We start from the raw sequence: 17,697 nt of genomic DNA on the forward strand, positions 1-17,697 counted from the left end.
ACTCTATCTATACCCATCAAAATCTTATACACCTCTATCAAATCTCCCCTCATTCCTCTACGCTCCAGGGAATAAAGTCCTAACCTATTCAATCTCTCTGTAACTCAGCTTCTCAAGTCCTAGTAACATCCTTGTGAACCTTCTCTGCACTCTTTCAACCTTATTTACATCCTTCCTGTAACTAGGTGACCAAAACTGTACACAATACTCTAAATTCGGCCTCACCAATGCCTTATATAACCTCACCATAACACTCCAACTTTTATACTCAATACTCCGATTTATAAAGGCCAATGTACCAAAACCACTCTTTATGACCCTATCCACCTGTGATGTCACTTTTAGGGAATTCTGTACCTGTATTCCCAGATCCCTCTGTTCAACTGCACTCTTCAGAGTCCTACCATTTACCCTGTACTTTCTACTTTGGTTTGTCCTTCCAAAGGGCAATACCTCACACTTGTCTGCATTAAATTCCATTTGCCATTTTTCAGCCCATTTTTCTAGTTGGTCCAAATCCCTCTGCAAACTTTGAAAACCTTCCTCACTGTCCACTACACCTCCAATCTTTGTATCATCAGCAAATTTGCTGATCCAATTTACCACATTATCATCCAGATTATTGATATAGATGACAAACAACAATGGACCCAGCACTGATCCCTGCGGCACTCCACTAGTCACAGGCCTCCACTCAGAGAAGCAATCCTCCACAACCACACTCTGGCTTCTTCCATTGAGCCAGTGTCTAATCCAATTTACAACCTCCCCATCTATACCTAGTGACTGAACCTTCCTAACTAATCTCCCATGAGGGACCTTATCAAAGGTCTTGCTGAAGGCAGAGAGTGGGGGTCAATGGGTGCTATTCGGATTGGCGGTTGGTGACTAGTGGAGTACCTCAGGGGTCGGTGCTGGGGCCTCAGCTATTTACCATTTATATAGATGATCTGGAGGAGGGAATCGAGTGTATGGTGTCGAAATTTGCTGATGACACCAAGATTGGAGGAAAGGCAAATTGTGCGAAGGGTGTGGAGTCTGCAGAAGGATCTAGATAGGCTGGGTGAATGGGCCAGGAACTGGCAAATGGAATTTAATGTTGGCAAGTGTGAGGTGGTCCACTTTGGTAGGAATAATGGTAGGAAGGATTATTACTTACGTGGAGAAAAACTGCAGCAGGCGACGGTGCAGAGGGACCTCGGGGTCCTTGTGCATGAGTCGCAAAAACCCAGCTTGCAGGTGCAGCAGGTGGTCAGGAAGGTGAATGGGATGCTGGCCTTCATAGCGAGGGGGATTGAATATAAAAGTAGGGAGGTGTTGCTGCGGCTATATAGGGCATTGGTGAGGCCGCAGCTGGAGTACTGTGTGCAGTTTTGGGCGCTGTGCTTACGCAAGGATATTTTGGCCTTGGAGGGAGTGCAGAGGAGGTTTACTAGGCTGATGCCAGAGTTGAGGGGGTTGAGCTATGAGGAGAGGCTGAATAAACTAGGCTTGTACTCGTTAGAGTTTAGAAGAATGAGGGGAGATCTCATTGAGACGTATATGATGATGAATGGGATGGATAGGATAGAGGTGGAAAGACTCTTCCCGCTCAGAAAGGACAGTAGGACTAGGGGGCACAGCCTCAAGATAAAGGGGGGGGGTGGTTTAGAACAGAGTTGAGGAGGAACTTCTTCAAAGGGTGGTGAATCTCTGGAATTCTCTGCCCGTTGAAGTGGTGGAGGCTATCTCGCTAAATATTTTTAAGACGCGGGTTGATGGGTTTCTGATAAGAGAGGGGATTAAGGGTTATGGGGAGAGGGCAGGAATGTGGAACTGAGCCACGACAGATCAGCCATGATCTTATTGAATGGCGGGGCAGGCTCGAAGGGCCAGATGGCCTACTCCTGCTCCTATTTCTTATGTTCTTATGAAATCCAGGTAGACAACATCCACCACCTTCCCTTCATCCACTTTCCTGGTAACCTCCTCGAAAAACTCTAATATATTGGTCAAACATGACCTACCACACACAAAGCCATGTTGACTCTCCCTAATAAGTCCCTGTCTATCCAAATATTTGTAGATCCTATCCCTTATCACACCTTCTAATAACTTGCCAACCACCAACGTCAAACTTACTGGCCTGTAATTTCCCGGATTTCTTTTGGAACCTTTTTTAAGCAATGGAACAAAATGAGCCACCCTCCAATCATCCGGCACCTCCCCCGTGAATACTGACATTTTAAATATATCTGCCAGGGTCCCTGCAAGTTCAACACTAGAGTCCCTCATGGTCCATGGGAATACCCTGTCCGGTCCTGGGGATTTATCTACTCTGATTTGCCTCAAAACAGCCAGCACCACCTCCTCTTTAATCTGTAAAGGTTCCATGATCTCCCTACCTGTTTGCCCAATTTCCGTAGACTCCATGCCCGTTTTCTCAGTAAATACGGATACAAAAAACCCATTTAGAATCTCCCCCATCTCTTTTGGTTCCATACACAGTCTACCACTCTGGTCTTCAAGAGGACCAATTTTATCCCTCACTATCCTTTTGCTCCTAACATACCTATAGAAGCTCTTTGGATTTTCCTTCACTCTGTCTGCCAAAGCAACCTCATGCTTTCTTTTAGCCCTCCTGATTTCCATCTTAAGTAGCTTCTTGCATTTTTTATCCTCCTTGAGCATCTGATCTGTTCCTTGCTGCCTGTACATTTCATACAACTCTCTCTTCCTCTTAATCAGTGTTACAATCTCCCTCGAGATCCAAGGTTCCTTATCCCAAATCCCTATTTATTTGGTAGCAAAAGCCACTAACATTCAGAGCGCTGCTCCTTCGTCAGGTAAGTCATTTACCTGACGAAGAAGCAGCGCTCCGAAAGCTAGTGGCATTTGCTACCAAATAAATGTTGGACTTTAACCTGGTGTTGTGAGACTTCTTACTGTGTTTACCCCAGTCAAATGCTGGCATCTCCACATCATGTCAGTTATGGAAGACAGAGAGTAGCAGTGGAAGGGTAGTTTCCGAATGGAAGGCTGTGACAAGTGGCGTTCCTCAGGGATCAGTGCTATGACTTTTGGAAAATATAACTGGATTGACTATTAAGTTTGTGGATGACAGGTTGGTGGATTAGCGGATAGTGATGAGGATCAACAGAGGATACAGCAGGATATAGATCAGTTGGAGACTTGGGCAGAGAAGTGGCAGATGGAGTTTAATCTGAACAAATGTAATGCATTTTGGAAGGTCTAATACAGATAGGAAATACAGTAAATGGCAGAACCCTTAAGAATATTGATAGGCAGAGGGATCTGGGTGTACAGGTACACAGGTCACTGAAAGTGACATTGCAGGTGGAGAAGGTAGTCAAGAAGGCATACGGCATGCTTGCCTTCATTGGCTGGGGTACTGAGTTTAAAAATTGGCAAGTCATGTTGACACTTTACAGAACTTTAGTGAGGCTGCACTTGGAATATAGTTTTCAATTCTGGTCGTCACACTACCAGAAGGATGTGGAGGCTTTGGAGAGGGTACAGAAAAGATTTACCAGGATGTTGCCTGGTATGGAGGGCATTAGCTATGAGGAGAGGTTGGAGAAACTTGATTTGTTCTCACAGGAGCGATGAAGGTTGAGGGGTGACCTGATAGAAGTCTACAAGATTATGAGGGGCATGGACAGAGTGGATAGTCAGAAGCTTTTTCCCAGGGTGGAAGAGTCAATTACTAGGGGGCACAAGTTTAAGGTGCGAGGGGCAAGGTTTAAAGGAGATGTACGAGGCAGATTTTTTTTTAAAAAGAGTGGTGGGTGCCTGGAATTTGCTGCTGGGGGAGGGAGTGGAAACGGATACAGAAATGAGTTTTGAGGGACGTCTTGACAAGTATATGAATAGGAAGGGAATAGAAGGGTATGGTCCCTGGAAGGGTAGGGGGTTTTAGATCAGTCGGGCAGCATGGTTAGTGCAGGCTTGGAGGGCCAAATGGCCGGTTCCTGTGCTGTAATTTTCTTTGTTTTTGAAGTGCCCATGCCCCATGTGGACCCCAATCCACCACATCTGGGGGCTCCACATCATTACCTACAGAGGATGGACACCTCCCACTCCCACCAAATATCTAACTAGTCTAAGGCACTAAGTGAGGTCTGGCAAGTGCGTACTGGGTTTAGGGCCAAACTTACTAGTGCACAAAATTACTGGGCATCTGAAACTTTATTGAATCCTAAGTGTGCTGCAACTGAGTGGGTGAAATAGGAACTCATGGATCACAAACCTACAGCTGAAATGTTGCCAAAAATCAAGCATGCCTGCTGATAAGTTCCAGGATCTTGTGTTTCGAGTCTAAACCTTTGCTGGAAGAAGCATACTACACAACAGTAAACTAATTCCTTTATGGATCAAGAGATCTCACTATTCTGAATTGGAATTATTCTGCAATAAAGCAGCAAACACATTGTGCCCTGTCAGACAGATAGATAACTAAAGAACGGTGCAACACAGGAGGTATTTTACCCTCCCTTCACACTGTTCAACAGAAGCAGAGGCAAACAATATAAAAAACAAGAATATTAGAAATAAAGCATTTATTAAACAATTCACAAGGTACCATTTCATCAGAACTACAATCTCAGTAAATACAAAATCATGACTGCTCCTAAAACCTCAGCTTCAGACTCTGCCAGCAGGAGACTGCAGGGCAGCCCACACCCAGCCCAAAGGGAGGGCGGAGGAGGGTGGGGGCCCACACCCAGCCCGAGGAGGAGGGGGGAGAACCCCCACACCCAACCCAAAGGAAGGGGAGGGTGGGAACCCCCAGACCCAGCCTGCGCGGGGGGGTCAGAAGCAGCTATTTGAGCATAAACAGTCTTGCAGAATGAGGATTGAGAGCACGGAAGGGGCTGGAGTTGGTTAGGCCGGGCTCCACACTCACTGTACAGCAGCTGCCACAATCAGGCGAGGTTCCACAAGGGAACTCCACCGCTCAGTTATCTGAAAGAACAGATCGAGAAACATCCACAATTAACAGCTTCAATCAGCTATTCCGCACTGGCATGCGCACAGCTCCCTCCCGGCCGCGCCCAGCCCCCTCCCGCACGCTCCAGCCCTCCCACTGCCCGCACGGCCCTGCACACGCGTGTGCACCGTCAGTAGCAAGGCAATATTTGTCTATCCCAGTTACCCAGAGCAATTGGGAATGACTTGTAGCAGATTCTGGGTGGGGGTGATTAACATTTGGGACAATCTCGCACTGTTCATGCCAGCTCATATTACAAGATTTACACTGGTCAACTTCACAACTTGGTTTGCACGTACCTGGGGTTCCTTCCTCACTGCATACTCCACCATATCCTCACCACTCTCTGTTTGATAAATAAGGTCAAACTTTCCAGGCTCTTTAGGACTTTCTGGAACAAAATAGCACAACGTGTGAAGCAACCCTTAGATACAAGCCAAAGCTGCAATAAATTTACTCACTCGACTAGGAGCAGGGAGTGGGTGAGAGGCCAGAACTGGAGCTTCTCTGGAACCTGCTTTCCAAGTGCACTTTCACAAAATGATGGGCAGCAGTGTTGAGAAGGCTGATGATAGTTGAATGTTTCTCTATTTAATAAATAATACAGCGACAGACTCTGCTGGATACACGTTCCACAAGGGCCACCTGCACTTTAGTTTATAACCAAGTCCTTAACCACAAACATGAACAGTGAGTCACTCAGTGTTTCATCTGTGGGGACATCACAGCTAAACCCAGTCCTGTTTGCGCGGGGGTAGTTTCTCTCAGTTGGTCTCCTTGAGGCTCATTCTGCCCTGGCAACAGAGCACATATGCAGAATGTAATCAGGGTCCTCTGTTGGTTTTGAAAAATTGGGAGTTGATTTTAGATAATCTCAGCTCCTATGGTGTTCCTGCGATAGTTATTAAAAGAGAATGAGTCTTTGCAGTGAGATCCTTACCTCTTGGTATAGAATCCACACACAGCTCCACTTGTTCTGTCACAGGATTGTAGCTCAGAAGCCTTCCTTCCTTTGAAGAGAGTTTTCACAGTCAGACTGAAGGGACACGAACAGTGACCTTCCTCTTCACCCAACTATAAACCGATCTACATCATCAGCCTCAATTGGTGGCAGCCCCACACCCCCCAGCATTGCTTTCTCCTAGCACACACCCACCTGTCCGTCCCCCTCCCCCCCACACACACCCACCTGTCCGTCCCCCTCCCCCCCCAACACACACCCACCTGTCCGTCCCCCTCCCCCCCACACACACCCACCTGTCCGTCCCCCTCCCCCCCCCCCACACACACCCACCTGTCCGTCCCCCTCCCCCCCACACACACCCACCTGTCCGTCCACCCCCCCTCCACACACACCCACCTGTCCGTCCACCCCCCCTCCACACACACACCCACCTGTCCGTCCACCCCCCCAACACACACACCCACCTGTCCGTCCGTCCCCCTCCCCCACACACACCCACCTGTCCGCCACCCCCCACACGCACACCCACCTGTCCGCCACCCCCCACAGGCACACCCACCTGTCCGTCCGTCCCCCTCCCCCCACACGCACACCCACCTGTCCGTCCAGCCCCCCCCCCCACACACACACCCACCAGTCCCCCCCCCACACGCACACCCACCAGTCCCCCCCCACACGCACACCCACCAGTCCCCCCCCACACGCACACCCACCAGTCCCCCCACCACACGCACACCCACCAGTCCCCCCCCCACACGCACACCCACCAGTCCCCCCCCCACACGCACACCCACCAGTCCCCCCCCACACGCACACCCACCAGTCCCCCCACCCCACGCACACCCACCAGTCCCCCCACCACACGCACACCCACCAGTCCCCCCCCAACACGCACACCCACCAGTCCCCCCCCCCACACGCACACCCACCAGTCCCCCCCCCCCACACGCACACCCACCTGTCCGCCCCCCCCCCACACGCACACCCACCAGTCCCCCCCCCCACACGCACACCCACCTGTCCGCCCCCCCCCACACGCACACCCACCAGTCCCCCCCCCCACACGCACACCCACCAGTCCCCCCCCCACACGCACACCCACCTGTCCGCCCCCCCCCCCGCACACCCACCAGTCCCCCCCCCACACGCACACCCACCTGTCCGCCCCCCCCCCCCCCCACACGCACACCCACCTGTCCGCCCCCCCCCCCCACACGCACACCCACCAGTCCCCCCCCCACACACACACCCACCAGTCCCCCCCCCACACACACACCCACCAGTCCCCCCCCCCACACACACACCCACCAGTCCCCCCCCCCACACACACACCCACCAGTCCCCCCCCCACACGCACACCCACCAGTCCCCCCCCACACGCACACCCACCAGTCCCCCCCCCACACGCACACCCACCAGTCCCCCCACCACACGCACACCCACCAGTCCCCCCCCCACACGCACACCCACCAGTCCCCCCCCCACACGCACACCCACCAGTCCCCCCCCACACGCACACCCACCAGTCCCCCCACCCCACGCACACCCACCAGTCCCCCCACCACACGCACACCCACCAGTCCCCCCCCAACACGCACACCCACCAGTCCCCCCCCCCACACGCACACCCACCAGTCCCCCCCCCCACACGCACACCCACCAGTCCCCCCCCCCCACACGCACACCCACCTGTCCGCCCCCCCCCCACACGCACACCCACCAGTCCCCCCCCCCACACGCACACCCACCTGTCCGCCCCCCCCCACACGCACACCCACCAGTCCCCCCCCCCACACGCACACCCACCAGTCCCCCCCCCACACGCACACCCACCTGTCCGCCCCCCCCCCCCCCCACACGCACACCCACCTGTCCGCCCCCCCCCCCCCCACACGCACACCCACCAGTCCCCCCCCCACACACACACCCACCAGTCCCCCCCCCACACACACACCCACCAGTCCCCCCCCCACACACACACCCACCAGTCCCCCCCCCACACACACACCCACCAGTCCCCCCCCCACACACACACCCACCAGTCCCCCCCCCACACACACACCCACCAGTCCCCCCCCCACACACACACCCACCAGTCCCCCCCCACACACACACCCACCAGTCCCCCCCCACACGCACACCCACCAGTCCCCCCCCACACGCACACCCACCAGTCCCCCCCCCACACGCACACCCACCAGTCCCCCCCCCACACGCACACCCACCAGTCCCCCCACCACACGCACACCCACCAGTCCCCCCCCCACACGCACACCCACCAGCCCCCCCACCACACGCACACCCACCAGCCCCCCCACCACACGCACACCCACCAGTCCCCCCACCACACGCACACCCACCTGTCCGCCCCCCCCAACACGCACACCCACCTGTCCGCCCCCCCCAACACGCACACCCACCTGTCCGCCCCCCCCAACACGCACACCCACCTGTCCGCCCCCCCCCCCCCACACGCACACATCCACCAGTCCCCCCCCCCCACACGCACACCCACCAGTCCCCCCCCCACACGCACACCCACCTGTCCGCCCCCCCCCCCCACATGCACACCCACCTGTCCGTCCAGCCCCCCCCCCCACACGCACACATCCACCAGTCCCCCCCCCCCCACACGCACACCCACCAGTCCCCCCCCCACACGCACACCCACCTGTCCGCCCCCCCCCCCCCCCCCACATGCACACCCACCTGTCCGTCCAGCCCCCCCCCCCCACACGCACACCCACCAGTCTCCCCCCCCCCACACGCACACCCACCAGCCGTCCCGACGCACAGACCCCTGCCCCCCTTCCCCGACGCAGACCCCTGCCCCCTTCCCCGACGCAGACCCCTGCCCCCCTTCCCCGACGCAGACCCCTGCCCCCCTTCCCCGACGCAGACCCCTGCCCCCCTTCCCCGACGCAGACCCCTGCCCCCCTTCCCCGACGCAGACCCCTGCCCCCCTTCCCCGACGCAGACCCCTGCCCCCCTTCCCCGACGCAGACCCCTGCCCCCCTTCCCCGACGCAGACCCCTGCCCCCCTTCCCCGACGCAGACCCCTGCCCCCCTTCCCCGACGCAGACCCCTGCCCCCCTTCCCCGACGCAGACCCCTGCCCCCCTTCCCCGACGCAGACCCCTGCCCCCCTTCCCCGACGCAGACCCCTGCCCCCCCTTCCCCGACACACAGACCCCTGCCCCCCCTTCCCCGACGCACAGGCCCCTGCCCCCCCTTCCCAGACGCACAGACCCCTGCCCCCCCTTCCCAGACGCACAGACCCCTGCCCCCCCTTCCCAGACACACAGACCCCTGCCCCCCCTTCCCAGACACACAGACCCCTGCCCCCCCTTCCCAGACACACAGACCCCTGCCCCCCTTCCCAGACACACAGCCCTGCCCCCCTTCCCAGACACACAGACACCCCACTGCTAAAAGCTCAATGCTGCCCCTTCCCTACCTCCACCATCGTAACCGCCACTTATGGCTTGGTGCGCCCTCCTGTCACCTCCGTCCCCCCCCTCCACCCCCAGTCTTCCCGCAAAATCAATTTTCAGAGCATATTTAAACATGTCCCAATACCTTATAATCTGACAACTCGGGGGTATAATTTGCAGACAGTTCCAACACCTTAGGAGAAAATCAAAATTAATCACTTTAGATTGCAGAGACTTAACCACAGGCTGCCCCTTTCAGACAGGCTCTCCTTCCTCCCACAGTGCAAACTAACCCCAGATCCCTCAATACAAACCTCCCCCCACCCAACTTCAGTTACACTCTGTCTCAGTGTCCCCTTCTGGGAACTATGCCTCTCCAAAGTTCAGCATTTTCATCCAATTTCTCTGCAAACACCAGTTTCTCAGTTTCTGATAGTGTCCTTTAGGATTTAAACCTTTCACCCACTGTTCTCAACTGAGATTTTCAGTTATTAACTCAAAGGTGCCATCTTTACCAAAGGAACAGATAAAACTTACTGAACTTATCCAAATTACTGAAGTGCTGAATTCCTGGAGTTATTTACCACGCACTTCTCTGCACACTCTCAAGGATGCAAACTCCTCCTTACCATACAAAATCCCACAAATTATCCCTATGGAAATATAGTTTAGCCTTTATTCCAGTCAAGGTTAGGGTACGGTTGAACAAATGGAGAATCTACCACAATCTATGCGGAGAGGTTACCTTAAAGGCAATTCTTTCTCCCACTTGAGGTGGTGCAGCCAGGAGTGGAAGCTTGCTGTAGTCTTTCTTTGGAACCTCTGGTGAATTCTGTTCAAAGAAGAGAAACACAAATATCAAAAGTGATAAAGAACAAGAACAAACTACAGTACAGCACAGGAAGGAGCCCTTCGGTCCCCCCAGCCTGCGCTTTCCTATCTAGGCCAACCGCTTCTATCCCTCTTTTCCCTGTTTGTTTATGTGCCTTTCAAGATATGTCTTAAATGTGGCTAACATAAGTGCCTCAATCACCTCACTTGGCAGTGCATTCCAGGCCCCACCACCCTCTGTGTAAAAATCTTCCCCCACACATCTCCGCTGAACCTTTCCTTCTTTATTGTGAACTCGTGCCCCCTTTGTAATTGTCATTTCTGGCTGGGAAAAAGCTTCCAACTGCTCACCCTATCCATACCTCCCATAATTTTATAAACCTCTATCAGGTCGCCCCTCAGCCTCTGTCTTTCCAAGGAGAACAATCCCAGTTTACCCAATCTCTCTTCATAGCTAATACCCTCCATACCAGGCAACATCCTGATAAACCTTTTCTGCACTCTCTCCAAAACCTCCACATACTTCTGCTAGTGTGGTGACCAGAATTGGACACAGTATTCCAAATGTGGCCTAATCAATGTTTTATATAACTGTTACATAATTTGCCAACTATTTTACTCGATGCCCTGTCCGATGAAGGCAAGCATGCTATATGTTTTCTTCACCACCTGTGCTGTCACTTTCAAGAATCTGTGGACCTGTATGCTGGGATCTCTCTGTGCTTATGCTCCTGATGGTTCTGCCATTTATTTTATAGCTCCCACCTGAACAGGATCTACTAAAATGCATCACCTTGCATTTGTCTAATTTAAATTCCATCTACCATTTCTCCATGATAGGGACATGGAGAGTCATAAACAGTCGTGGCCTGCAGTTCACAACTCAGGATATGCTGTACACAGCAGCATTGAGATACTCTCAACACCTTAGTATGCATGCAAGGCAGTGGCATGATACCGCAGGGGGCACACAAAGCGCAGCGCCGCGACCCTGCATGGGGCACACTTAGGATAGTGTCACAACATTGCGGGGGGTGGAGGTGGTGGTGGTGGGTACAGTGGCTGGACCCTGCAGGAGGGACAAGTGTGGGGCAGCACCATGACCCTGCTGGGGATGGAGGGGCACAGGACAGCAGCTCGACCCTGCATCAGGGGTGTGCAGGGCAGTGGAGTGGTCATGCACCTGGGCCAGCACCCAGTTGTACATTCACTCAGTCAGTCAGGGGGGCGCACGCGGGGCAGTGGCTCAACCCTGCACGAGGGGCAGCTGTGGGGCAACGCCGTGATCCTGTGGGACAGGGGTGTGTGCGGTGCAGCACAGCGATCCTGCAGGGCAGGGCGCACGCAGGCAGCAGTTAGACCCTGAGGGGAGAGGGGGTGAGGGGCATGCGGGGCAGCGGCTCGACTCTGCACGAGGGACGCCTGTGGGATGGGGGTGTGCGTGGGGCAGCAGCTTGACCTTGCAGGAGGGGCGTGTGGGGCAGCTGAATGATCATGCATGTGGGCCAGCACCCAGTCGTACATTCATTCAGTCAGTTCAGGTTACTCCACAGTGAACAGGAAAAAGCTGCCAGCCACTCGCTGTTAAATCCACTCACCTCAACAATTACATGCTTATTTGTCACAGTATCTTTTGATTCTCCAGGCTTTGTTTCCTGGCTGCATTCATAGTTATAATGAAAGATGCCAGCTCCTCTACCCCTTCCCCGCAATGCACCACATTGCTGCCGGCCTCTCCATGGGAAGCCACCAAATCCTCTCCCTCGCCCCCTTCCGTTGTCCTGTCCAGAGTTCCTGTTTCCCACTTGATCCGATTGCAAGACGGCTGTGGTGGCTTGATGTCCCTTGTTGTCAGCTTTGCCTAGCGTGACAGCATCTGCACCGGTGGGTTTGCTCTCACTTTTTCCCAATTTGGAATTTTCAGAGTCTGAGGAAGCTTCAGAGGAACTTCTCGCAGTGTTAGGGTCACCAGTTTTAGACAAGCCAGATATTCTTTCTACTGACGATAGAGTTCCAGGCTTCAGCGTGAATGCTTTCTTTACCATGGCTGTCTCAGGGTCACTGCTCGGTGAGTCAGAGCTGCTATCTGAGTTAGGCTGCACGGGTCTCTTCCCATTTTGAGAGTTGAGACTCCTCTTTGCTGAGCTGCCCTTGCTCTTGGTGATGGTGCCAACTGTTGGCAGCTGAGGATTCCTTGGTGATGGATGGTCACTCTCACTGGTGCTGCTGGACAAACTCCTGCTGTCCATCGCCTGTGCTCTGACCTTTCTCTGTGATGAACAATTATTTGAAGCATTCTTTCCCTCCCCTTGCTTAGAGAGGGGAATCACAGCTGTGGGCTCTGAGAGATCCTTCTCTAAAGATCCAAGCCTGGCTCTTTTGTTGGAACGATCTCTACAGGTTTGGTCTTTGCTGGATTTATCTTTTTTCTTTTTATGTTTCTTTTGAATAATATAATTTCCATCACTTTCTATCTTCTTTCGTTTCTTCAGACCCTCTCCATTTTCCGTTGGAACAGTCTCTGCTGTGGAATCGTCTCTCTGCTCGCTGCTCAGTCCAGCAATTCTTCTTCTCTTTTTGTGACCACTCTCACTTTGTGCCTCATGTTTGTCAGTTGACTGTTGTCGGCGCCTCTTCTTTAGCTTCACACTCGGCTGATCTGGGGAGTTGTTGTTCACAAACCCGTTTTCCGTTATCAGCTCCTCCTGTTGCACCCTGTAAAAGATGAATAGATAGTGAAGTGACTTCAAGCTTTCATATCTCGAAAGAGAGTTGGCACTGCACTCAAGCAGTCTGCAGATGCTTGCCACATTTAGCTGCAAACATGCTGCATTTAACTAAGCTGATCCTGATAATGCCAATCCCAGCAAGGTGAAAGTCACAATAGTCACATCAATAACTTGCACAGATATAGCACCTTCCATATAGTGAAACACCTTCAGTGCTTCACACGAACATGAAGACAATTTGACACTGAACTACATCAGCAAATACTCAACCAGGAAATCAAAAGCTCAGCAGGTTTAAAGGAGCTTCTTAAAAAGGATAAAGAAATTGAGTTTTCAGGAGGCATTTACATAAGAACATAACAAATAGGAGGAGTAGGCCATCTAGCCCTTCGAGCCTGCCCCGCTATTCAATAAGATCATGGCTGACCTGAAGTGGATCAGTTCCACTTTCCCGCTTTCTCCCATAACCCTTAATTCCCCTATCAGAAACCTATCTACCTGTGATTTAAATATATTTAGCAAGGTAGCCTCCACCACTTCAATGGGCAGAGAATTCCAGAGATTCACCACCCTTTGAGTGAAGAAGTTCCTCCTCAACACTGATCTAAACTGCCCCCACCTCCTTATTTTGAGGCTGTGCCCTCTAGTCCTGCTGTCCTTTCTAAGCGGGAAGAATCTCTCTACCTCTACCCTATCTATCCCCTTCATTATCTTACACGTCTCTATAAGATCCCCCCTCATCCTTCTAAACTCCAACGAGTACAGACCTAGTCTATATAGTCTCTCTTCATAGTCCAACCCCCTCATCTCCGGTATCAGCCTAGTGAACCTCCTCTGCACTCCCTCCAAGGCCAATATATCCTTCCGCAAGTGCAGCAACCGAAACTGCACACAGTACTCCAGCTGCGGCCTCACCAGTACCCTGTACAGATGCAGCAAGACCTCCCTGCTTTTACATTCTATCCCCCTCGCTATAAAGGCCAGCATTCCATTCACCTTCTTGACCACCTGCTGCACCTGCAGACTGGGTTTTTGCGACTCATGCACAAGGACCCCCAGGTCCCTCTGCACCGTAGCACGCCTCAGCTTTTCGCCTTTTAAATAATAATCCCTCCTACTATTATTCCTTCCAAAGTGGATAACCTCACACTTGCTAACATTATACTCCATCTGCCAGGTCCTCGCCCACTCGCTCAGCCTATCCAGATCCCGCTGCAGACTTTCCACACCCTCCACGCAATTTGCTTTTCCACTCATCTTCGTGTCATCAGCAATTTTCGTCACCCTACACTCAGCCCCCTCCTCCAGATCATCTATATAAATGGTAAACAGTTGAGGCCCCAGCATTGATCCCTGCGGCATTCCACTAGTCACCAACTGCCAACCAGAATAGCACCCATTGCTATTCTGCTTCCTATTAGACAGCCAATCCTCTAACACCTTACCCCCCATCTCCGTGCACCCTAACCTTCTGTAGCAACCTTTTATGAGGCACCTTATCAAACGCCTTTTGGAAATTTAAAAACACACATCCACCAGTTCCCCTCTGTCTACCGCACTAGTCACATCCTCATAGAAATCCAATAAATTTGTCAAACACGACTTCCCCTTAACGAATCCGTGCTGCGTCTGCTCATCAAACCATTCTTTCCTAGGTGCCTTGCTATTTCTTCTTTGATGACGGATTCTAGCATTTTTCCAACTACAGACGTTAAACTAACCGGCCTATAATTCCCTGCCTTTTGTCTGCTACTTTTTTTAAACAGCGGCATAACATTAGCCGTTTTCCAATCTTCTGGCACTTCCCCGGAGTCCAGCGAATTTTGATAAATAATCACTAAGGCATCCACTGTCACCTCTGCCATTTCTTTCAGAACCCTGGTATGCATTCCATTCGGTCCGGGGGGACTTGTCCACCATCAGTCCCATTAGTCTATCAAGCACTACCTCTCTAGTGACAGTAATCGCATTCAGGCCCTCAACTCCTACCATCCTTCTATCTTTAATAACCAGCAACCTATTTGTGTCCTCCTCCATGAAGACTGAGGCAAAAAACTTATTTAAAGAGATTTCTTATTTATAGAGGTTTCTGATTTTAGCACCTAAAGGGCATGATGTCAATGGGAAGTGATTAAAATCAGTGATCTACACAAGGCCAGAATTAGAATCACACAAAGTTAACATGCAAGTTCAGTAGGTAATAGAGATGGTTAATGGTATGTTGCCCTTTATTTCAAAGGGAATGAAACTATACAAGACACAAGCTAGCCCACACCTGGTGTACTGTGAAGTTTTGGTCCCCTTACCTACAGAAAGATATACTGGCATTGGAGGCAATCCAAAGAAGGTTCACTGGGTTGACCCCAGATGTGGAGGGATTTCCTTATGAGGAGAGGTTGAGCCAGACTCATTTCAATTTAGAAGAATGAGAGGTGACGTTATCAACACAAATAAGATTACCACAGGCCTTTGACAAGGTACAGCATGGTAGGTTAATAAGGTTAAATCTCACAGGGTCCAAGGTGAGATATCTAAATGGATACAAAATTAGAGAGTGGCTGTAGAGGGTTGATTTTCAAACAGGAGGCTTGTGACCAGTGGTGTGTCTCAGGGATCAGTGTTGGGTCCACTATTACTTGTCATTTATATCAATGATTTGGATGTGACTATAGGAGGCATGGTTAGTAAGTTTGCAGGTGACACCAAGATTGGTGGCATGGTGTCAGTGAAGAAAGTTATCGCCAATTGCAACGGGATCTTGATCAAGTGGGCTGATGAATGGCAGATGGAGTTTAATTCAGATAAAACATGAGGTGATGCATTTTGTTAGATTGAACTAGGACAGGATTTACTCAGTTAATGGTAGAGCACTGGGGAGAGTTACAGAGCAAAGATCTAGGGTACATGTTCTAGCTCCTTGAAAGTGAAGTCACAGGTGGACAGAGTGGTGAAGAAGGCATTCGGCATGCTTGGTTTCATTGCTCAGAACACTGAATACAGGAGTTGGGACATCTTGTTGAAGTTGTACAAGACATTAGTAAGGCCACACTTGGAATACTGTGTACAGTTCTGGTCACCCTATTACAGAAAGGATATTATTAAACTAGAAAGAGTGCAGGAAAGATTTACTAGGGTGCTACCGGGACTTGATGAATTGAGTTATAAGGAGGGGCTGGACAGACTGGGACTTTTTTCTCTGCAGCGGAGGAGGCTTAGGGGTGATCTTATAGAGATCTATAAATAATGAGGGGCACAGGTCAGCTAGATAGTCAATATCTTTTCCCAAAGGTAAGGGAGTCTAAAACTAGAGGGCATTTAAGGAGAGGGGAGAGATATAAAAGCCTCCAGAAGGGCAATTTTTTCACATAGAGAGTGGTGAGTATCTGGAACAAGCTGCCAGAGGTAAGTAGTAGAAGCAGGTACATTGTTGTCTTTTAAAAAGTGTTTAAACAGTTACACAGTGAGATGGGTACAGAGAGAGATATGGGATATGCAGGCAATTGGGACTGGCTTAATAGTTAAAAAAAAAGCCAGCATGGACAAGTTGGGCCAAAAGGCCTGTTTCCATGCTGTAAACCTCTATGACTCTAATAGAATACCTACAATAAAGGAAGCCATTCAGCCCAACTATCCCATCCAGCCCAATCCCCATAGCTCACATATTTACCCTGTTAATCTCCCTAACACTAAGGTGCAATTTAAATGAACTGGTATTTGTTCATCTTTTCCAAGGTGCAATAGGAGGAACTGATAACAGAAAACGAATTTGTGAACAGCAACTCCCCACATCAGCCGAGCGGGACTCTGCTGAGCTGCCCTTACTCTTGGTGATGGTGCCAACTGTTGGCAGCTGAGGATTCCTTGGTGATGGATGGTCACTCTCACTGGTGCTGCTGGACAAACTCCTGCTGTCCATCGCCTGTGCTCTGACCTTTCTCTGTGATGAACAATTATTTGAAGCATTCTTTCCCTTCCCTTGCTTAGAGAGGGGAATCACAGCTGTGGGTTCTGAGAGAACCTTCTCTACAGATCCAAGCCTGGCTCTTTTGTTGGAACGATCTCTACAGGTTTGGTCTTTGCTAGATTTATCTTTTTATGTTTTTTTGAACATTATAATTTCCATCACTTTCTGCCTTCTTTTGTTTCTTCAGACCCTCTCCATTTGCCACTGGAACAGTCTCTGCTATGGAATAAGTGCGAGGTGATTCATTTTGGTAGGACAAACTTGAATGCAGATTACAGGGTCAACGGCAGGGTTCTGAGGAATGTGGAGGAACAGAGAGATCTTGGGGTTCATATCCACAGATTCTGAAGGCTGCCTCTCAAGTTGGTAGAGCCGTGAAGAAGACTTATACTGTGTTAGCATTTATTAACAGGGGATTTGCGTTTAAGAGCCGTGGGGTTATGCTACAGCTATACCGGATGTTGGTGAGGCCACATTTGGAATATTGTGTTCAGTTCTGGTCACCTCACTATAAGAAAGATATGGAAGATTGGAGAGAGTGCAGAGGAGATTTACCAGAATGCTGCCTGGTTTGGAGGGTAGGTCTTATGAGGAAAGGTTGAGGGAGCTGGGGCTTTTCTCTTTGGAGCGGAGGAGGATGAGAGACAACTTAATAGAGGTTTATAAGATGATGAGAGGGATTGATAGAGTGGATGTGCAGAGACTATTTCCTCAGGTGGATGTAGCTGTTACTCGGGGGCATAACTATAAGGTTCATGATGAGAGATATAGGAGGGATGTCCGAGG

At 51.3% G+C, this 17,697-nt stretch overlaps 1 protein-coding gene across 1 annotated transcript; it reads right to left on the minus strand.

Annotated features, from left to right (window-relative positions):
• Nucleotides 1–4,542: 4,542 nt before the first annotated feature.
• On the minus strand, nucleotides 4,543–16,863 carry coil (coilin p80). The gene is made up of 7 exons (XM_080184977.1): nucleotides 16,735–16,863; nucleotides 11,817–13,034; nucleotides 10,133–10,219; nucleotides 9,533–9,580; nucleotides 5,931–6,000; nucleotides 5,290–5,381; nucleotides 4,543–4,965 (listed from the first exon to the last, which is right to left on the minus strand). Exons 1-7 carry the CDS (start codon nucleotides 16,861–16,863, stop codon nucleotides 4,903–4,905), a joined length of 1,707 nt encoding a protein of 568 aa, XP_080041103.1. The 3' UTR covers nucleotides 4,543–4,902.
• Nucleotides 16,864–17,697: the final 834 nt, after the last annotated feature.

The sequence above is a fragment of the Carcharhinus amblyrhynchos genome, unplaced genomic scaffold, assembly GCF_965287045.1.
Source record: "Carcharhinus amblyrhynchos unplaced genomic scaffold, sCarAmb.v2.hapA chromosome_1085, whole genome shotgun sequence".
Classification (NCBI taxonomy): domain Eukaryota; kingdom Metazoa; phylum Chordata; class Chondrichthyes; order Carcharhiniformes; family Carcharhinidae; genus Carcharhinus; species Carcharhinus amblyrhynchos.

Bases quoted from the DNA above. Each gene is read 5' to 3' on its own strand.
- coil (XM_080184977.1), bottom strand. From the start codon at position 16,863: ATGGACAGCAGGAGTTTGTCCAGCAGCACCAGTGAGAGTGACCATCCA. The intron at 13,035-16,734 runs GTGGGGAGTTGC...GCATGTTTGCAG, and splicing joins CAGAGTCCCGCTCGGCTGAT to CTAAATGTGGCAAGCATCTG. The intron at 9,581-10,132 runs GTAACCTCTCCG...TTTTCTCCTAAG, and splicing joins GAGAAAGAATTGCCTTTAAG to GTGTTGGAACTGTCTGCAAA.